Below are 18880 nucleotides of genomic sequence, written 5' to 3'. Positions count from 1 at the left end.
TTGATGCAGGCCCCGCACTCGCACTCTCTTCCACTCCCCTTCCCTCCTCTCCCCCTCGCCACTTTCCCCACATTCCTGCCAGCCCGCCAGTCAGCCACTCTGCACTACGTGGCTCCCATACCCACATCCATACTCACACACACACATCACCACAGACCCCCATATGCAATCACTTCTGCATATACAGCACAAACTCAAACAAATCAGGGGAAAAAAAAAATTTAATTAAATTAAAATATATTATTATGGGTGTTTGATTTTTAGTATGTAATTTGTTTTTTTTCCCCCTAAGATGGGAAACCGTCTTCCCCAAAGGAGTACTTCCAGGGGCAAGGGGAGGGACTTTCGGTAGCAAAGGTCAGAGTTTAGGGACGGGACTTCCCAAGATGGCTACCAAGGGCAGGGCACCTGTCAAGGGCTGAGGCTACCCATGCGGCCCTCGACAGCTTGCCAGAACTCAGTAAGTGGCCCTCCGCCCAAAATAATTGCCTGCCCCTGGCCTAATGTCCCTGATTGAAAATAATATTTTTTCTGACATTCATTCTAATTTTTCCCTTTCTGTAGCTTATTCCTGGCATTGCAGCCCCTCCCACGGCTACTAGCTCAACTTAAAGACAGTAGCAGTAACTTGCAGACTGCAGCCTCCCATCCTACTGCCCACCTTGCACCCCCTCACACACATTACTTAATTTATGGTTTGGGGACTGTGGGTATAATTCTCTTTGTGTATCTAGACGGTGCTTTTTGCTGCGCAAGTGACATTTTTGCCATGTGCTCATAGAACACAATTCTAATACACATGCAGCGTGGATACTTAAGTGTGTACATGTAGAATGAGCATTTTCAATACTCTGCACACTGGCCACACAGCTATGTAGTTATGTACACATGGCCATTCTCGATATGCACCTGTATCTAAGTCATGGAAATATAGCTGGCCAGCAACCTGGGATTAGCAGGTGTTAGACTTAGGATAAAGGAGGGTGATCCTCCTGTGTTTTAGCCCCAATAGCTGAATGGTTAGGGTGCTTCTCCTGGAACCATAGATTAGATATTATCTAGCCCCTTTTCCAGTGTTCCATTGGAAGCTGGATCACTGCTTCTTGCATTTACTAGTCAATGAATAAAATGAATGGAGATCAGTGCAATAGGGCAGTTTTTGCCCCTTTGTGAGCATAGGCCCAGGCTAGAACCCAGGCCTTTGCTCTTCTAAGCCAGCATCTATCTCACTGAACCATACACTGCTTACTTTGTTTTCTTCCTTTCATTTATGTCTCTCTCTTGGCTGCCCAGGGGGTCAGCTTCTGGGGTACTGGATAATGTGGTAATTGGAATTGTGCCGAAATATTGGAGTGATGCACGTTCAAATCTTATCTTGATAAAGGGAGAATTAGATCCTCCAGCTTCCTGAACTAGTGCCCTAGCCACTCAGCTGTTCAGGCTAAAACATGGGTGAGTAGTCCCCCAGGCCTTTCCTGGGATTTACACTCAAATATGCATGCTACACACTGACTACACAGTTATTTGGAAAGCGTGTAGCCAGCTCTGCATGCTCAGTCTATATATGTGTCTGTCCATGCATCCTCAGTGTAGGGGAAATAGAATTGCAACCTGTATGACCTTGGCAAAAATGCCACTTACATGGCTAGAAAACTGCCATTTAGATGCTCAGAGGAAAGTAGCATTCCAGCCCAGATCCATGTAAACATAATAGATTACAGGTTCTTCCTTAATCTTTTCTCAGCCTAACTTCAGGACTGAAATGGTGCTGAGGTTGTTTAACTTGTTTATCAAATCGTTAGGATTTATATCAAAAATTTCCCTTTAGTAGGAAAAACACTTGTATGCTTTTAAAGAAACATTGATTGGTAGCTTCCTCAGGGAACTTTTAAAAAACTATTCCATTGAGAAAATTGCTTCTGTTTGGTGCCCAGTTAGAATAATTTTCTGCTAGGATAACTTAAAATGAGTTGATTTTTAAATTCAGGTTCGCATGGACTGAGGCCAGATTCAAATCATTCCCATAAGTACTTAAATGTGGTGCAGTTGGAATTTAGGGGTATCTTTACACCAGCGCTTCAGCAGCCTCCTGTGTCTCATCTATCAGAGTCCCCATGCTTAAAAATAGCAGCAGGGGCACATGAACTAAAGTTCGTTGAACAAGCTTTAGTTCAAGCAGCCCTGCTGCCATTTTTAAGTGTGGGGATGCTGATACAGGAGATGCAGTGGTGCTTAATTAGAGAAGCTCTTGGTGCCACTCTAATTAAACCTTTGCTTTCCCTTCCCCCCGGAGGACTTGCCCCTAGGGGCATTTGAGATGACATTTTAAAGCGGGTTTAAAGCAGGTTAAATGCCCTTTGCACCACTTTAATGGCATTGCTGTTTGCACATTCGGCAATGTATTACAAGTTAATTCCAGCCACTGTAGCACGTTCAGTGGCATAATGTATCTTAAATGACTTTGGGATGCAGCAAATGACTTTGGGGCACTGCAAAGTAAAACACCTCCAAAGAGTTTTTAGTTTCCTACCCTACAGTCATGGAGGGAAGCACCGGACTCTGTGTGGCTCAGGCTATGCAGACAGCCCATGCAGGCAGCCTGGCAGCAGCCTGGGAAGGCAGGCTCCACAGAAGGGGAAAAAAAAAAATGGAGTGAGACTGATCTTTCCCCTCCCCCGCCCAGGAGCCTGCCTGCCTGCCTGAGCTGCACAGGGGCTTGGTGCTTCCCTCTGTGGCTGCAGTGCCCTCCAGGACTGCCCGAGTCGGGTGCCTGTGGGCGGGTGCTGCCTGGGAGTGACCCACCACTGCTGCGAAGTGAAGCACCATTCTCCCAACTACCCCTTGCAGCTCAGGGACCATTCTGCCCGCCAGCAGCTTGCTCTCCTCTCCTTTTCACTGGAGAGGCAGGTGAGGATTGGGTGGACATGGTTACACATGACACGAGGGTTTACTTCGCCCTAAATTGAAGCAGTGATTTTAAAAAACTACCACTTCAATTTAGAGAGAATTAAACCCCCGTGTTGTGTACAAATGCCCTAGGTGCCTAATGCAAAACACGATCCAGATCAATGCTATTCTAGCAGTTGCACACTAATTAGGATTGCTGGGTGCCCCTAGTTGTGCCTTAAAAGTTTCTTAGGTGCCTAAACTTTAGCTTCTGAGCATCTTTATAAACAATCCAGCTCAAGCAACTAGGTACCTAATTCCTGCCTAAATTTCATGCTTATCCAGATTGAAGCTAGGAGTCATATAAGTCTGTCTAGGTCTCCAGTCTGTGAGATGCCCTCTCACAGAAGAATTTTGATGAGGAAAGCAGGACAGTAGGGATAGAGATATACCTTTTGCAAAGTAGCCCAGAGTTAGAAGATTTCCACAGGAAGTCAGAGATTCCTCCTCTGCTTAAGGGGATTCAAATGCATATCTCCCACCTCTCAGAAAAATGCCCTGACTGCAAGCAGAAGCGGGGCAGCTGGACAGTCATGAGTGTAGAATTCAGGGGGCCAGAAAGGCAAATCACAGTGATGAGGGAACTTCTCCGAGAAAGTTGAATCCTAGGGTTAAGTTCCTACTGTTAGGGTTATTCCTGAGGTTATTTCGGTTTAAAAAAAAAAAAAAAAAGCAATGGCTGTCTAATGTGAAATACATAAATGGTCCAGTGAGCAAGGAACACTACTCAGGACTCCTCCCTCTGGCAGGATCTACTCATCACTGGGGTACAGTCAGGCTCTCTTCTTTTCTCTCTTTCAGAAGTTATGAATCTTGCATTCCTAGATGCCCACTGGCCTTCAACAGGATGGGTATCCTATAGCCTGGTGCAGTGGTTTTCTAGCTGGGATGCACATTCCCCTGGGAGTATGTAGCATTTTTCCAATGTGTATGCCACTAGATTTTAATAATGAAAGTGGAGCTTCTGATTGGTCAACATGCAGTAATAGGAGTACTGTGTGTTGGTGTCCATGTTAATGTTTTTCCTGAGAAATGAACATGCAGATATGTGTTGGGTATTGGGGGTATGAATGGCATTATTTTCCAGGTAAAGGGATATGCAACCCGAAGTGTTTGAAAACCACTGGACTAGTGGTTAATGTACTTTCCTGGGAGGTTTGAGTCCTCTCCTGCTTCCTAGGCAAGTCTTTTAACCATTAGGACATTATGCAAAGGTACCCGTTGCCATACCACCACCACTCGCTGTGGGTACCATGCTTCACATTGAGTCAGTGATGCTGGGGGTGTGAGACCCTGCTTCTCTAGATCCCAAATAGGTGGAGGCATTAAATAACTCAAGAGAATGGGGAGTACAGACAAATGCTATGCCTAGCATTGCCTATGGGCAGTTCTCCTTTGGAAGTACTCAGTTCTCCCTGTTCTCTGTATGACGATCCTAGACATCTAAACCTGTCAGTTTGGATTGCTCTCCAGGCACCTGAAAATTAGGTGGTGTACTGCCTAAATGGAAGTTCCTACAAGAATGATTTGGGTTTAGACTCAGGTCCTCAGGTAGACATGTATGACAAAATGGTTTATAATATAAAATCACAGGGTTGAAAGGGACTTCAGTGGTCATCTATCTCAATCCCCTGTACAGACACAGGATTCATGTTCCCTAAATTATCCCAGACAGATGACAGATACTTATCCAGCCTCTTGAAAACTGCCAGTGAAGAAGATTCCACAGCTTCCCTTGGTTGCCTTTTCCATTGTCCATTTTGAGATCAGATCTTTCCTGAGAGTATAATCTTAGATCTATCTTTTACAACTATTATTTTAGGGGTGATTGCAAATGAGGCATACATTTTACATTAAACTGAATTTCCCATGTTGATTTTGTAGATAATAGAGGGAAAATATCTTCAAAGTACACAGCCTAAATAAACAAGTTGCATACTGAAGAGGCCTTCAAAGGTCAAAGAAGAAAGAAAATGTATTCTGTTCTCCCCACAACACCACAGAGTGGCCATGGAACTGCTCCTGACAACTTTTTATAGTTCCCTTATGGTTGATTTCCCAACACTTTATTTCTCTTTTTATGTTTTGACTGTAGTTTGCATTTCCAATACTCCCTCTGCACTAGGGGTTTCTTACATGGTTGTGCTGTATCCTGCATAGGTGACAGTTTTCCTGGACAGATTCCTGAAACCAAGCAATGAAGCAGGATTAGTTGCACTGTGTTCTGCATCTCTTTCTTCGACCACAGGATTTGTTTAAGAATGCAGTTGTCCAGAGACAGCTGTATTTTTACATACAGCTATCCTGAGACCCAGTTGTGTGTGTTGTGCATGCATATTCATTGTGTGTTCAGTACAAAACTGAAGTGTACATTTGCTGTCTAAGTTGTATAATCAGTGTTTGTCACCTCTTTTGCACCTACCACACATGCTTCGAGACTGATGCCTAGCCATCATCCGTTATATTTTACATACTGTGTTTTCTTAGAAAAACTACGGGTGTTTAGGTACATGCTCTGGGAGTGGTGGGGGGAGCACTTTAATTAGAGCACCTCCATGAGCTGCTCTAATTAAAGTGCCCGGAGCATTTTGTATATCAGCATCCCCATACTAAAAAATGGCAGCAGGTCACTTTATCTAAAACTTGTTTGATGAGCTGTAGTTGAAGTGCTCCCGCTGCCATCTTTAGGTGCACAGACACTGATACGTGAGATGGTGGAGTCAGTTGGAGTGCGGTAATTACCATGCTCCACCAGACTTGGTTAATCGAGCCTGCTCCAATGTGCTGTAATTACAACACATTGGAACAGCTTTGCTTCTCATGTATAGGTGCCCACTATTTCAAAAGAATGTTAGAAGACTGTTTGTTAATCTAAAATGCAACGTTCATTTTTATATGTTCATTTTTAGTTAATTACAGCTCATGAAGAAATGAAGAAGGAACTTCAAAATGAGAAATTACTAGTTAAGAGTCTGGTAAGCTTCTTGTGCTTTTATTATTTTTAGAAATCAAAATGTATTGCAAATTTCATAAAAATAGATTAAAATTCAATTTGCTGTTTTAAGCATGTATAATTCAAGTGTTGAGTATATATAGCTGAAGGTACTGATTTTTTGAGGGGAGGAGAGAAGAAAAAAACTTCAGGATGTTTCTTGTCCAGAAGTAAAGAAAGAATAAAAAAAAAAGTCTTTTAATTTTGCTGTATCTTGTGGAGATCTTATGGAAGAAATATACACAAAAATGCTGCTAACAGCCTTTTTAAAGAACTTATTATTTTGTATATATAATGGAAGCACTTAGAAAACATTTAACAAATTTAAGATTATTTGGAAAGATTTCGTACCAGTGATTATAAGTGTCTTAGGATAGAGAGAGCCCTCTCTTAAATATTTTTGTATTCTGTCTTAGTCTCATAAGAACACTGCCTTTTATTTTCTTTTTACATGATTCAAGAACTTTCCAGATGGCTGGTCCTTTATTTTATCGTTTGACTTTTTTTCCAGCTTGATCTCGCACTGCTTTCACACTGGTCACCACTAGTATGTCTTTGTTACAGTAAACTGGCTGGGTTTATTATAATAAAAAATAAAACACAGCTTGACTTGCAATCTAAATGTGTCGGAAAAGAATATGATACTGTTTTAGAAGAGAAAAGGTTGTGAATAGAAAATCAGTACCACTTCACTTATTTAAACATTTGCTTTTTTGCAGCTTGTCAAACTTTGTGCCAAGTCATAGCTGCTTTAGTTACTGTGTTTTGTTAATCTCAGCCCCATGTGTCTTGGGCTCTCTTGACAATGGGCCAAATCTTGTGGTTTTTACTCAATCTTTGACTTCAGTAGGACCTTTGCCTAAGTAAGTGTTGCAGGATTGGGTATTTACAAAGCTACAAAAAAACAAAATTTCAAGATTATCCAGGAAGTCTTCTTGAAACCAGTTTGTAAATAAAGAAAACAAAGAATAAATTAACTTAAAGGCCTATAGTGTCAACAAAAACTTTTGTCTTGAAAATGCTTTTTACATTTATTTCTTTTTTCTCTTTTTTAACTTAAAATATAAATAAGATTGTAAAATTATAAATAAGATTAAAAAAGATTAATAAATAAGATTAAAAACATAAATAAGATTATATGAGAGTTAGGGATTATAAATATATTAAGTCCAATGTTAGGGAACCACATTTTAAAGTTATGTCTCTACATCTGTGTATAGAGTCTGATCTTTCAAAAGCAATTGTGTTGCCATAAAATGCAGATTCATACTTGCTTTGAAAAATCCCAACCGGTGAATTTGTACAGACAGGATTGGAAGTCCCAGAAGGAGTCATTAATGCCTGATTTGGCCCCATCAAACAATTTATCACAGAAGATGTATGACAAGGAAAAACTCAGGTTGACTTTCCAGTCAGGTTTAGGTAGGTGGGCTGCAGTTGGAACAGGATTTTTACTTGTAAATTGAGTTTATTGACTACAGAAATCTGTCAGGGAAAGTAAACACAAAGTTTAAGGATATCAGTTTTACTAAGACACTTTTCAGTGCAGAACCGCACTTGAAGCATTGTCTGCCTTATCTCTCTTCTTTTATAGGCACTTTCATGTCAAAGGCAGTTCATCTTTCTTGAATTTACTGTAATTTAAAACAAGATGCAGCATGAGGGAATTGAAAAATTCAAGTTTATATAAAGTTCCAAAGTAAACTACAGGATTTGATTTTTTTTTTTTGAAAGCACATAGGGCAAGTAGCACTAATTCACCCAGTGGGCACATCTACCCATGCAACTAGCATGGTTCAGTAAACTCCAGTACAATTTGAAGTTTATTGCTTCCGGGTGCTGTGTTTACATGTGTGCCTGGGACCTCAACATGTTGAGTCAGGTTGGAGCAGGCCCAGTTGGCAGGGGCACAGGTGTCAGCCTACCAGCCTGGGGCTGCTCTGACCCACCTCAATGTGCTATGGAGGGGCTGGCTGGGGCATGAGGCTGCTCCAGTGTGGGGCTAGTCAGCAGGCAGCCCATGCATTGAAGCATCCTTGTGCCCCGGGCACTTGTGTCAGCATTTATGCATGCATCACAGCACATTAAATAACGCCACCACAGGATAGTACTTGTGATGACAAGTACTAACCTATGGCAACGTTTATTAGTTTACTGTGGCCTAATAGGGCCACATGTGTAGAGGCTGAAATTTGACTGCAGAGCTAATTAGTTTACTTTGCAGTAAATGTCTCATGTAAAATCACCCAGTAGGCACATCTACATGAGATACTTTACTGTACATTAGATTATTTTAATACGCAGTAAATCATCACCACCTATATGTGCACGGGACTTACTGCACAGTAAATTAGGTTAATGCACTGTTTGCTAGTACCAAGAAAAAGAGGTACTAGATTAAAGACACATTAGCTACTGTGCAGTAGCATACATGCAGGCACTGACTGGCAGCAATTTGCTTCTGGTCAGCCCAGACAGCAGGGATCCACTGCTGCCTGGCTAAGCCCTGATGTGGGGAGGTGGGACCTGTGCCAGCTCCAAGGTCAGCTGTCTCCCTGCCACGTGGGAATTGGGACCCATCTTGATCCCCATGTGGCTGGGAGAGCTGTCCCAGCAGCTGGAATTTGTGTCCCAGCCATGTGGAGATCAGGTCAGAACTCGATCCCCATGTGGCTAAGAGAGCCATCCCCACTTGGCAGGGACACTAGACTGGGCTGCTTCTGTCAGGTGCAGTTTGTTCCTAGCAGCTGCACATGTGTAGACATGCTAGCACTTTAATAAGCCTGAACTTTCTGCAAAGAAATTTTAGGTGCATTAATTGCATGTGTAGATGTACCCAGTGTATGAATCTAAACATGCATTAATGTCTACACATGCATTTATGTGTCTTTTCTAATGTGCATTAAATTTAGTACCTCTGGGCATTTGTATACATGCATGCAGTGCAGCACTGGGGGCTTTTAAAAGTCCTCAATGCTGCATCAGGTACATTTGAAAAATGGTGAAATACTTGTCATTGTGCAGCAAATGGCGGTGGTACGCTCTTAAACTAAAACACATCGAAAGTGTTTTAGTTCAAAAGCGCACCACCACCATTTTCTGCATGCTGATGTGCATTTTGCCATTTATACAAATGTATGTAAAGCAGCACTGGGTGCATTAGCTCGCATGCTCTGCAGACTCAATTAATCAAGTCTGTTTCGATCAAGCAGACAGAGGTACATGTTTGAATGCCCTCCAATGTGAGCTACTAAATTAATGTGCATTAATGCGCAGTAGTACATTTGCATGCTTTTTTAGTGACACGTCATGCACAGTAGACTGTTTTACTGTGCATTAGCATAATGTCATGGTTTTTTACATGACACTTCAATACACAGTAAAATAGTGTACTATGCATTAAGGTGCATGTGTAGACACACCCAGTAAGAACTAAATTGTGCCTCTAAGATACAGCCTAGAGCAGTAATTCCCGAAGGGTGTGCTGCATGATCCCCCTGGGTGGGGGAGTATATGCTCTCCTCCCCTGTCCAGCACCCTGAGTCTGCCTGAGCTACTTGTGGCTGCTCCTCTACAGACTGCTGCCACCTTCCCCAGCCCTTCCTCAACTCCAGGCAGCCCCTGTTCTTGCCCCTTATTACCCCCAGGCTCCCAGCAATGCACTCTGCTGCAAGCAGGCAGACAGATGTACGGACAGAATGGCACTTTTTAACCTGGTTCATCCCCTGCACTCCTCCCACACTTCCAGGAGTGGCAGGAGGGGCTGTGGGGCTGGTCACTGGGCATATGAAATCCTGCAGGAGTAGCTTCAGTAGCAGAGGCTGCCCTAGTTCCCTGCAGCATAGACGAAGGTTTGAGAGGGGCAGACAGTGGAAAGAGCAGGGCATAGCAGGGTGAGGTCCTGCCCCTGCCATCGTGAAATGGCACCAACTGGATCAACAATTCTAAACTTTTTTTAGCCTGACAGCCTCCCTCCATATCTTTTCTGAATTTGAGATGTCTCAGTGATTTGAAACTGGGATTCTGTGAACTTCTGAAAAGGAATGAAAGGGGGCTAAAATAAGGCTAAAATAAGCTGAGGGCCACAGGTGGCGGAATCTTAGGGCTAACGGCGCTTAGCTCACCCAAACACAGGGCAGTGGATAGCGCCACAGGGCAGCCCGGGGGGACACTTTGAGTAGCTCCACACTTTGAGTAGCTCCAGCCCAATGGAGCTCAGCCCAGTGGCAAGAGGTGGCGGGAAAGCCAGTGGTGGAGATGCTCCAAGTGCAGCCCTGGCTCCGAGTGCAACGCCAGTCAGTGGCTCTCCCCTGCCTCCTGCCACCAGACTCAGCTCCATGGAGGTGAGGGAGAGCCAGGGGTGCACTCCAAGTGGCTCTGCCAGCCCCACAGAGCTCAGCCTAGCAGCGGAAGGCAGTGGGAGAGCCAGTGGTGGCGCCACTCGGAATGCAGCCCTGGCAAGCACAGCTCAGTGGTGGGAGGCTCCTCAGCCCCACAGAGCTGAGCCTGTGGTTTGTCTGGAACCTCCCCTCAGGCCTGTTCACCATGGGTGATCTTGCCAAGAGTGTGAGACTCCAGGTGACATAGCTCTATGGATCATTGGGACACACAAGCCTCTCCACTGCTACAAGGTCTCAGTCCATGGAAAAGTATATATAGTAGTGAACAGGAATCAGAATCATTGTATAGCTCTTCAACCTTGACAAAAGGCTTTTACAATTGATCTCAGTCTCTTTCTTTACTTCTCTTCAGTTTAGCATTGAGTTTAGTACATTTGATACCAAACTTACAGGATTCATAGGTGCCTAAAACTGACTCTTTGGCCTTTAGTCCCTAAAGGAACGATAAAAAGGATACATACTCTGATTGCCTTTGTGCTGTGGTTCTGTAGCACCTGGTGGAACTTCTATTATAAATTAATATAGACTTGTTTTATAGCCATATTTTTCTCATAGCACCATACCATACAACCCGGTAGGAAATATACAAAAGAAATAAGTAATACTGTTGTTTAGCTTAGTAACATGAAGTAACCTCAAAAGTAGAATTCTTTTGTTTTGGAAATGATGCAAAAAAGCATTGCAACAAGTTATAGGAAATTATAAAAGTATTGACATAATCTAATGTTCATCTCTACTGGGAAGGAGACAAATTTGATTTCCAGTCTCCCACTCTTGCTTGTTGGGTAGGAAATACATGGAAAAATAGCAGTTTTTGTTCAACTTTCTTGCTGTTAACTTTAGCAATTCAAAGAAGCAAAGGAAGACATTGAAACTGAAGTGGAAATTAAAGTAACTAGTACAGAGACAAAGGTATGTAACTCATCTTTATTACATAGGTAAGGTAAAAAGTTATTACCTTATATTATGAATGCGCTATTTACACAGTACCTGTAATTTGCTTGCCACATGGTGGATGGTCTCTCCTCATTCTATGTGGTTCTAATTTAGTAAGCAGTTAATTTCCCTATCTTCACTAATAACTAAGATAGTGTCATTTTCTGATTTTTATCCATGTGTTTCTAGATGACATGGCACAATCTTCATCTTCCATTCACTAATCCTTTGTATAGGCCAGGGGTGTCCAACCTTTTTGAATATGGGGCCAGATCATGAACTTTTTATCACACAGTGGACCGGCGAGCCATATTCATATTTTATCACCCTGCGAGCCATATGTTGGACAAGCCTGAAATAAGGCAAAGCTGGCATAAACCCCCACCTGTGCTCAGCTAGTGACAAACTACAGCAAATGATGTCCTGGACCAGCCATCCCAACAGCTGGGGCCCCACTTCTGCCTACTACAACCACTGTTTGAAGGCAGCCCCAGAAGATATTTGACAGCAGTGTTAAAATATGTGACCAAACCGATGTAGCCGGTGCTCTCACTCAGGCCAAGGGACCACCTATACCACTGCTTCCCCAGACCTTGCCCACACCAGCAACACCACTGCCTGAAGTCTTGGCAATGCTCGGGCAGGCATGGCTGGGGCCCAGCCAACGTGTGAAATGGGAGATGGCGGAACTGTGGGAGCAAAGCCAGTTCCCAGCTTCTCAGGGTCTCAGGCCTGGTCTGCCCAGGGCAGCTCCTGGCGGGGGAAGGCCTCGAGGGAATGTGGGCCACTCTGCTCCTCCGCGCTTCCCTGCAGCGAAGGCAAATGGCCCCCGGGAGGGCACAAGCAGCCACCGCAGCAGGAGAGCATCGCCTGGCCCAGCCTCAGGGAGCAACAATCACCCCTCCCCACCCCAGGCTGCCCCCGAGCAGCGCAGCCCCACAAGCCAGCGCTGGCCGAGGCGGGCCGGAGCGAGGTGGCTTCTGTACCGCAGCCCCTTGCTCGCCCACCCACACGGCCCTTCTCACCATGGTGCCTGGCTGCCCGCACATGCAGCCCCGGTGGCCTCAGCGCTGCGAGCCCAGAGTGCGGGGGCTGGTGGACACCGGCTCCCACTGCCTCACCCCGCAGAGGTCACGCCAGAACCCCGCCTGTCGAGGGCAGAGTTAGTACACCGGAGGGCAGGGAGCAGATTCAGGCTGACCTGGCCAGGTTGGATCAATGGGCAGAGAGAAATAAGATGCAATTTAATAAAGATAAATGTAAGGTACTCCACCTGGGAAGGAGGAACCCCCAGCACACCTATAGGTTAGGGAGTGTCCTCAGCAGCTCGGAGGCAGAGAGGGATCTTGGAGTTATAATTGACTTCAAGATGAACATGAGCCGGCAGTGTAATGAGGCCATCAACAAGGCCAATCGCACCTTGTCGTGCATTAGCAGGTGCATGACTCATAGAACAAAGGAGGTGATGCTCCCCCTCTATGCAGCACTGGTCAGGCCAGTTGGAGTACTGTGTCCAGTTTTGGGCGCCGCACTTCAAGAGGGACACGGGGAATCTCGAGAGGGTCCAGAGGAGGGCCACTCACATGATTAGTGGCCTTCGTGATAGACCCTACGGGGGGAGGTTGAGAGAGCTGAATCTCTTCAGCCTTCACAAGAGACGGCTGAGGGGAGATCTTGTGGCTGCCTGTAAATTTATTAGGGGAGGTCAATGGGGAATAGAGGAAGCGCTGTTTACTAAGGTGCCCCAGGGCGTGACTAGGAATAATGGGTGTAAACTAGTTGCGAGTGGATTTAAGTTAGATATTAGGAAGAAATTTTTCACAGTAAGGGTGGCCAGGATCTGGAATGGGCTTCCAAGAGAGATGGTGCTATCACCTAGTTTGGAGGTCTTCAAGAGGAGGCTGGATAGTCACCTGGCTGGGGTCATCTGACCTCGGTCCTCTTTCCTGCCGGGGCAAGGGGTCGGACACAATGATCCATTGTGGTCCCTTCCAACTCTACAATCTATGAATCTATGACCCCCCGGGGCTGCCCTGCCAACTGCCTGTGCCAGGCACTGCACCCCATTCCCACCCCATGGCCGATGAGCCCAGTGGGTCCTGGGAGGCAGGCGGGACGCCAGGGGCAAGGGGCCAAGCCAGAGACAAGTAAAAGCGGGTGCTGTCCTCAGCTTGTCCTGTCCGGTGCAGCCGGGGCAGCCCCACACTGCCCAGCCCTCGGTGCGGCAGCGGGACCCAGCTCACGTGATGTGGGAGATCATACGAGCCCAGCCCCATGGGGGTGAGCAGCTCCCCTCCCCTCCCTCACCCGCCTGTCCTGAGCAAGGGACCTCAGGCCACAGAAAACGGCTTGGCGGGCCGCATGGTGGCCCACAGGCTGTATGTTGGACAAGCCTGGTATAGGCTGACCATTCTTTGTCATTTCATCTGGTTGGAAGGAGTATAGTGAACTATAGGAGTCAAAGACTGGGAGGAGGAGCTACCAAGTAAGCATAGCTGAGTTTTGTCCAGGTGAAATATGGCAGCCCTCAATGCAGCAGTCTACGTGTTGGCACAGATTACCTTTTTTTGAAATGTTGTACATTATCAGTCGTATAAACAATGAAAACATTGCTGTCCTAGACCCTCATCCCCCACCCCATGCTTACTTCTCCACAGATAGCAGTGGTTAACACAGAAACAGTGTAAAACAAAATGTGAAGAAGATTATGTCCCTTACTGGATGATACAGAACCCAGACACTTTAAGACCAAAAGCAGCCTTATGGGTGTGAAATGAATAGGTGATCTGAATTTAGTTTTAGTCCAGCTTTCTTAGTTTTTCTTAGTCTTTTCATGAGGTAGCATTTGAATTCTATAATTAGGGCTCTACTGAATTCACAGTGAAAGTGGTGTGCACTGCAGCTCCTTTAATCTTGCAGGTGCCCCCATGTGCTCCCCTGCCGCTGATTGGTGGAGGGGCCCCACCTTCAGTTTGCTCCTGATCAGCAGGGAAGCGAAAACCACGGTTTAAATTTGGCACCACTTTTGCCTCCCCTCTGCTGATTGGCTGAGGGGCCCTGGCAGCCCCACTGCTTGCTGCTGACCAGTGGGGAGGCAAAAACAGTGCCATGTTTAAAACTGCAGTTTTCACTTCCCTGCTGATCAGGAGTGAGCTGCAAGCAGGGCCCCTCTACCAGTCAGTGGCAGGGAGCATGCTTCGGGGAACCTGCAAGACTAAAGGAGCTGCAGTTCATGCCACTTCTGTCGTGAATTTGGTAGAGCCCTAACTATAATAGGGGGACATGCAGTGTGAAAAATATAGATACATCTTAAGTACTTATGGCTGCGTGATATTAGTGAGAAAGGAAGTGTGGTGCCACTTACATAAGTCTTGCCCACTATCACAAGGCTGTGCCTGACATTAAGGCTTTCTTTACATCTAGCTATAAATAGGAGGAAATTAGGTGAAAAATATCTTTTATATGCTAGTCTAGGAATGATTTTTGAATTACATATATGTAAATGTTGCTCTAAAATATAGTGTTTCAATAGTTAGCAATTATGCCTCTGTAACTTGAACAGATTACTTATTTGAATTATTTAACCTAACTATAAATAGGTAAACAGTGTAATACAAGATTTCTGAATGCATTAGAGGCAAATATGATTTTAGTGCATCTTCTGTACCAGTCACCAGTTTCTGCTGTATAATAAAGGTTTGGCTTTTGGAATAAAAGTGAATAATATTTCTATTTACATTTATTTTTAGGAAAAAATGGCTGAATTAATAAAACAATCATTAACTTTTTCAGAGCATTGTGTTCAATACTGAAAATACTTTAAAATACTTTAGAATACAGGGTTTGTTTTTGTTGTATCCTTTCTAAAGAAAGACGGAGTTTAGAATTGACAGACGTTTTGTTTAACTAAAAGTTGCTTTAATCCTTGATCTTCCTGAAGCTTCAAATATTATCAGACGGCAAGCAAGTACTTAGAAGTTAATATCTAAATCAATGTATTAATCACCCTGCCTTTTTGAACTTGTATTTCTTACAACAGTTATTTGACATTTCTTATTAATCATACTTACATTTGGCAATCCATGGCATGTGGTGGGAACAGCACACATGCTGATGAGATAAACTAAATCTGAAGCATGTCTGAAAGGAAGGATACAAATTCTACCAGTTATTTAAAATATATAAACTGTTTCAAAGTAGTATGTGTTTGTTTTAAAATATGTGATACAGAATATTGTTAGCAGTTTGGTGTTTGCTTAGGAGTTTGGTGTTTACTGTCCTTAATTATAACTCAAAGAAATGATAGGCAGCACTATATAACACATAAGAAAAGAGCTGCAGTAGCAGAATACTGTTGTTCAAGTATTGCTGTTTACATTTGAAAGATAATACTAATTAAGACACTTGTCCATGCCTCCGGCTGCTATAGTGCACTATTTCACATGTTGAAACACCAGCAGCAGCATCAGAATGGTAATTTCAACAGGAATTCAGTTAACCTGCCACCTACAAAATTGCCTTTCCACATTTCAGTCAGTCAAGAAGACTACTCTGAGCCCTCTTTAAAAATCCTATCAAACAAATGTCTTTTGTAGTGTACTCATAAGGTCACCAAATTTGGACTATTTTAGACTAAAGAAGATGCAAGAAGGAAGGCAAAGTACCCTTACTGACCACATCTGTGACTATTTGACATATGACCCACCAGATAGGTTGGTCCCAGACAATTTATTTGTTGGTTTTTTAATAAGTCATAATTACTATCTTATACTCCATCAATGGACCAATAGACAGTAAATAACAGATGGGTACACACACATACACAAATAGAGAGTCTGAAGGAGTTAGGCCTAAGTTTCCAGCATAAGGGGCTAATAAGCCATTATGTATGATAGACATCTATATAAACTGTTTACATTTAAAATCTTGTTTTTAGCCTCATGCTTTTATTCTGTTGTTAGAATGAAGAATTACACTGGTTTAAGAAAGCTTTCTGTTCACTGTGCAGATCTTAATTGGGCCTAGTGAAGTATTGACAATGGATTCACAGTGTACTGTAACCAAAATTCTAGTTTGAGAATGGGGAAATAACCCAAGAAAAAAAAAAAGCATGAAGCCTAATAGCTGAGAAGGTGAACTCAGAGAGAGGCCTGAATTGTGTGGAAGATGCAGATAGCCCTGTAATTGTGACAGCTCTTAGCCAGATTATTGCTGCAATAGAATTGTCAAACAACATCTTAGGGTCTAAAATCACTACAAAGTTGCAAATTCAAGCAAGTCAAGAGGGGCATGTGCCTTTAGTTAGAGGGCCTGATATTACATTTGCCATCTTCTCTGATTATTGCTCCTATCTTGTCTGGGTTGTTCACCTAGATCACTCTTGTCCATGTCCCAGTTTCATCTAGACATTGACTGGAGTACTAAACTGCAGTTTCCCTCTCATACAACTTGGACACTGGGTATAATCTACACGCTGACAATATTTAAACCAGTGTCCCTTAACAGCTCCTCTCAACAGCCTGAATGGTACAGTCTGTCATTCTACAGGACCCCACACTTGCGAATTCCTAAGGAAAAGAGACGACAAGCTGTTCAGATCTTTCCAAAAGAAAAGAATGAAACCACTGAAGTCTTGCCCTATCCACTCCTGGTAGGATATACAGAATAGTCAAAAAAGCCTCAGGATCACCAGCATCAAAAATAATTAATAATAGTAGCATAGACAAGTGATCTTTATCTGTTTCTAGGAACTCATTATCCAAAGCAGTTTTCTTACCACAACCAAGTCTGCGAGCCAAACTAAGAAGCAAGGGAGGTCAAAATCATTTGGATACTTGTGGGCATGTCTACATGTGCATTAATACATTTTAGTTAATGCACATTAAATCTAGTACCTCCGGGTGCCTATACACAAGTTGGGGGGCTGTTCCAATGTGCTGCACGTTGGAGCAGACTTGATTAACCGAGTCTGCTGAAAAGTGGTAATTACCACGTTCCAGCCAGCCTCCATGTTGTGTGTACCAGAGTCCCAGTGCTTCAAAATGGTGGCAGGGGCGCTTTAACTAAATCTTGTTTAACAAGCTTTAAATAAAGTGCCCCTGCCACTGTTTTGAAGTGCAGAGATGATGATATACAAGACGCTCCAGGGGCTTTAATTAGGGTGGCTTTTGGAGCCGTCCTAATTAAAGCCCTCCCCAACCTTACCAACTCCCAGAGCATGTGTAAAAATACTCTTTGTTGTGAGGTACTAGCAAAAGGCACATTAGCCTGTCTTAAAGCACATTAACTAAAGAGCATAGTTTTTAAGTGATGTTTAATGCGCATTAGGTGACTTTAACATGCATTAATTGCACATTTTTAGTGACACTTTAATGCACATTAAAATAGGCTAATGCACATTAAAGTGCTCATGTAGACATGCCCTATGAGTTGTATTATGCCACAACTTTCTCCACAGTGTCATCCAAGAAGGAAAGATATGATATTTACAGATAATATTTAGGTTATATTAGCAAAGAACAAATTCTTCAGCAAAGGGTGCACTAATGTTTCCTTCAAAGTAATAGACAACCTGCTTTACACAATGCCTTACAATCTCTACAAGGCTGGTTATTTTTTCCAATGGTGTTTATCAGTCTAAAAGGACACTGATCCAAAACATCACTTATTGGATAAACTCTCAACATTTCCAGTATATCAGTGAATATCATTACTTTAACAAGGTTGGGTTCCCTCATCCTTGATCTGTCAAAACAGAAACAGACAACCCTACTTAAATATGATCGAGCCAGTCCACAAAACAACAGGCAATTTCCTCACATCAGGAAATATTCTGATCAGCTATCAGATTTACCAGACTAACAGAATTATCTTGCTGTCTGAGATTTTGTGGATTTGATAGTGAAGGAAAATCACGTTTTTTCTCTGCCTTAGCAGAATGGTCTAAAAAATCTTTATGCTTTGGCCACAAGCTACCTAGGATTGGTGCTATAGCCATCTTTCCTCTTCATTTACCACTGGTCATCCACAAGCTAGGGTGACCTGGGAGAATGAAAATGATGCTGCGGATCCACCTCTTCAGAAATGAAGAGCAAAAGAGAATGATAAATCATCAAGAAAATGGTCCTATAGTGTATCGAGAGTCTCCCACATGGCTCTTTGAGAACTTTCTTGTTCCATTAATTTCTAAGGATGGACTATTAAAAAGGTCCCTTTCTCTAACAGAAGGTATGAGCCCTAATTGCAAAGCACAGGAGGTAATAATAGGCTGTCCTTCACACCAGTTTTAAAACATAGTTTCCAATCTCCAAACAAAATCCAAAAAAAGATCTAAAGAGCAGCCTTTTTAGACTGACAAAACTCCCACTGAAATCATGGAGGGTTAAATGTCAGTGAAAACTTTGTTTCTGCTGTGAATTTGGGTAAGACCCTTTGAACCCTTTGCACCTACACTAAAAGTATCAGGTGTAGTACAGTCTATGAGTCCTCCCACAGGGGGATATCTCTACATATCTCTCCTCTTTGTGTAAACAGGGAAGGATGTTTTGCGCACCTCACCACGTTGTATTTTGAGGAGGGGAGTACAGATCTTCTGCCTAAATAGATA

The 18880-nt window shown here is 43.5% G+C and overlaps 1 protein-coding gene across 4 annotated transcripts in view; it reads left to right on the top strand.

Annotated features, from left to right (window-relative positions):
- Window positions 1–18880, top strand: part of C5H10orf67 (chromosome 5 C10orf67 homolog) — a 103393-nt gene that overhangs the window by 47390 nt on the left and 37123 nt on the right. For 3 of the 4 annotated variants that reach the window (XM_019497764.2, XM_019497760.2, XM_059729077.1), the window contains 2 exons: window positions 5856–5921; window positions 11182–11250. In XM_019497764.2, coding sequence (XP_019353309.1) covers window positions 5856–5921; window positions 11182–11250 — 135 coding nt within the window. The remainder of the gene's footprint in view (window positions 1–5855; window positions 5922–11181; window positions 11251–18880) is intronic. The other variant, XM_059729079.1, reaches the window with a different exon arrangement.

This window comes from Alligator mississippiensis, chromosome 5 (assembly GCF_030867095.1).
Source record: "Alligator mississippiensis isolate rAllMis1 chromosome 5, rAllMis1, whole genome shotgun sequence".
NCBI classification, from domain to species: domain Eukaryota; kingdom Metazoa; phylum Chordata; order Crocodylia; family Alligatoridae; genus Alligator; species Alligator mississippiensis.
This window is presented reverse-complemented; position numbering and strand designations above follow the sequence as displayed.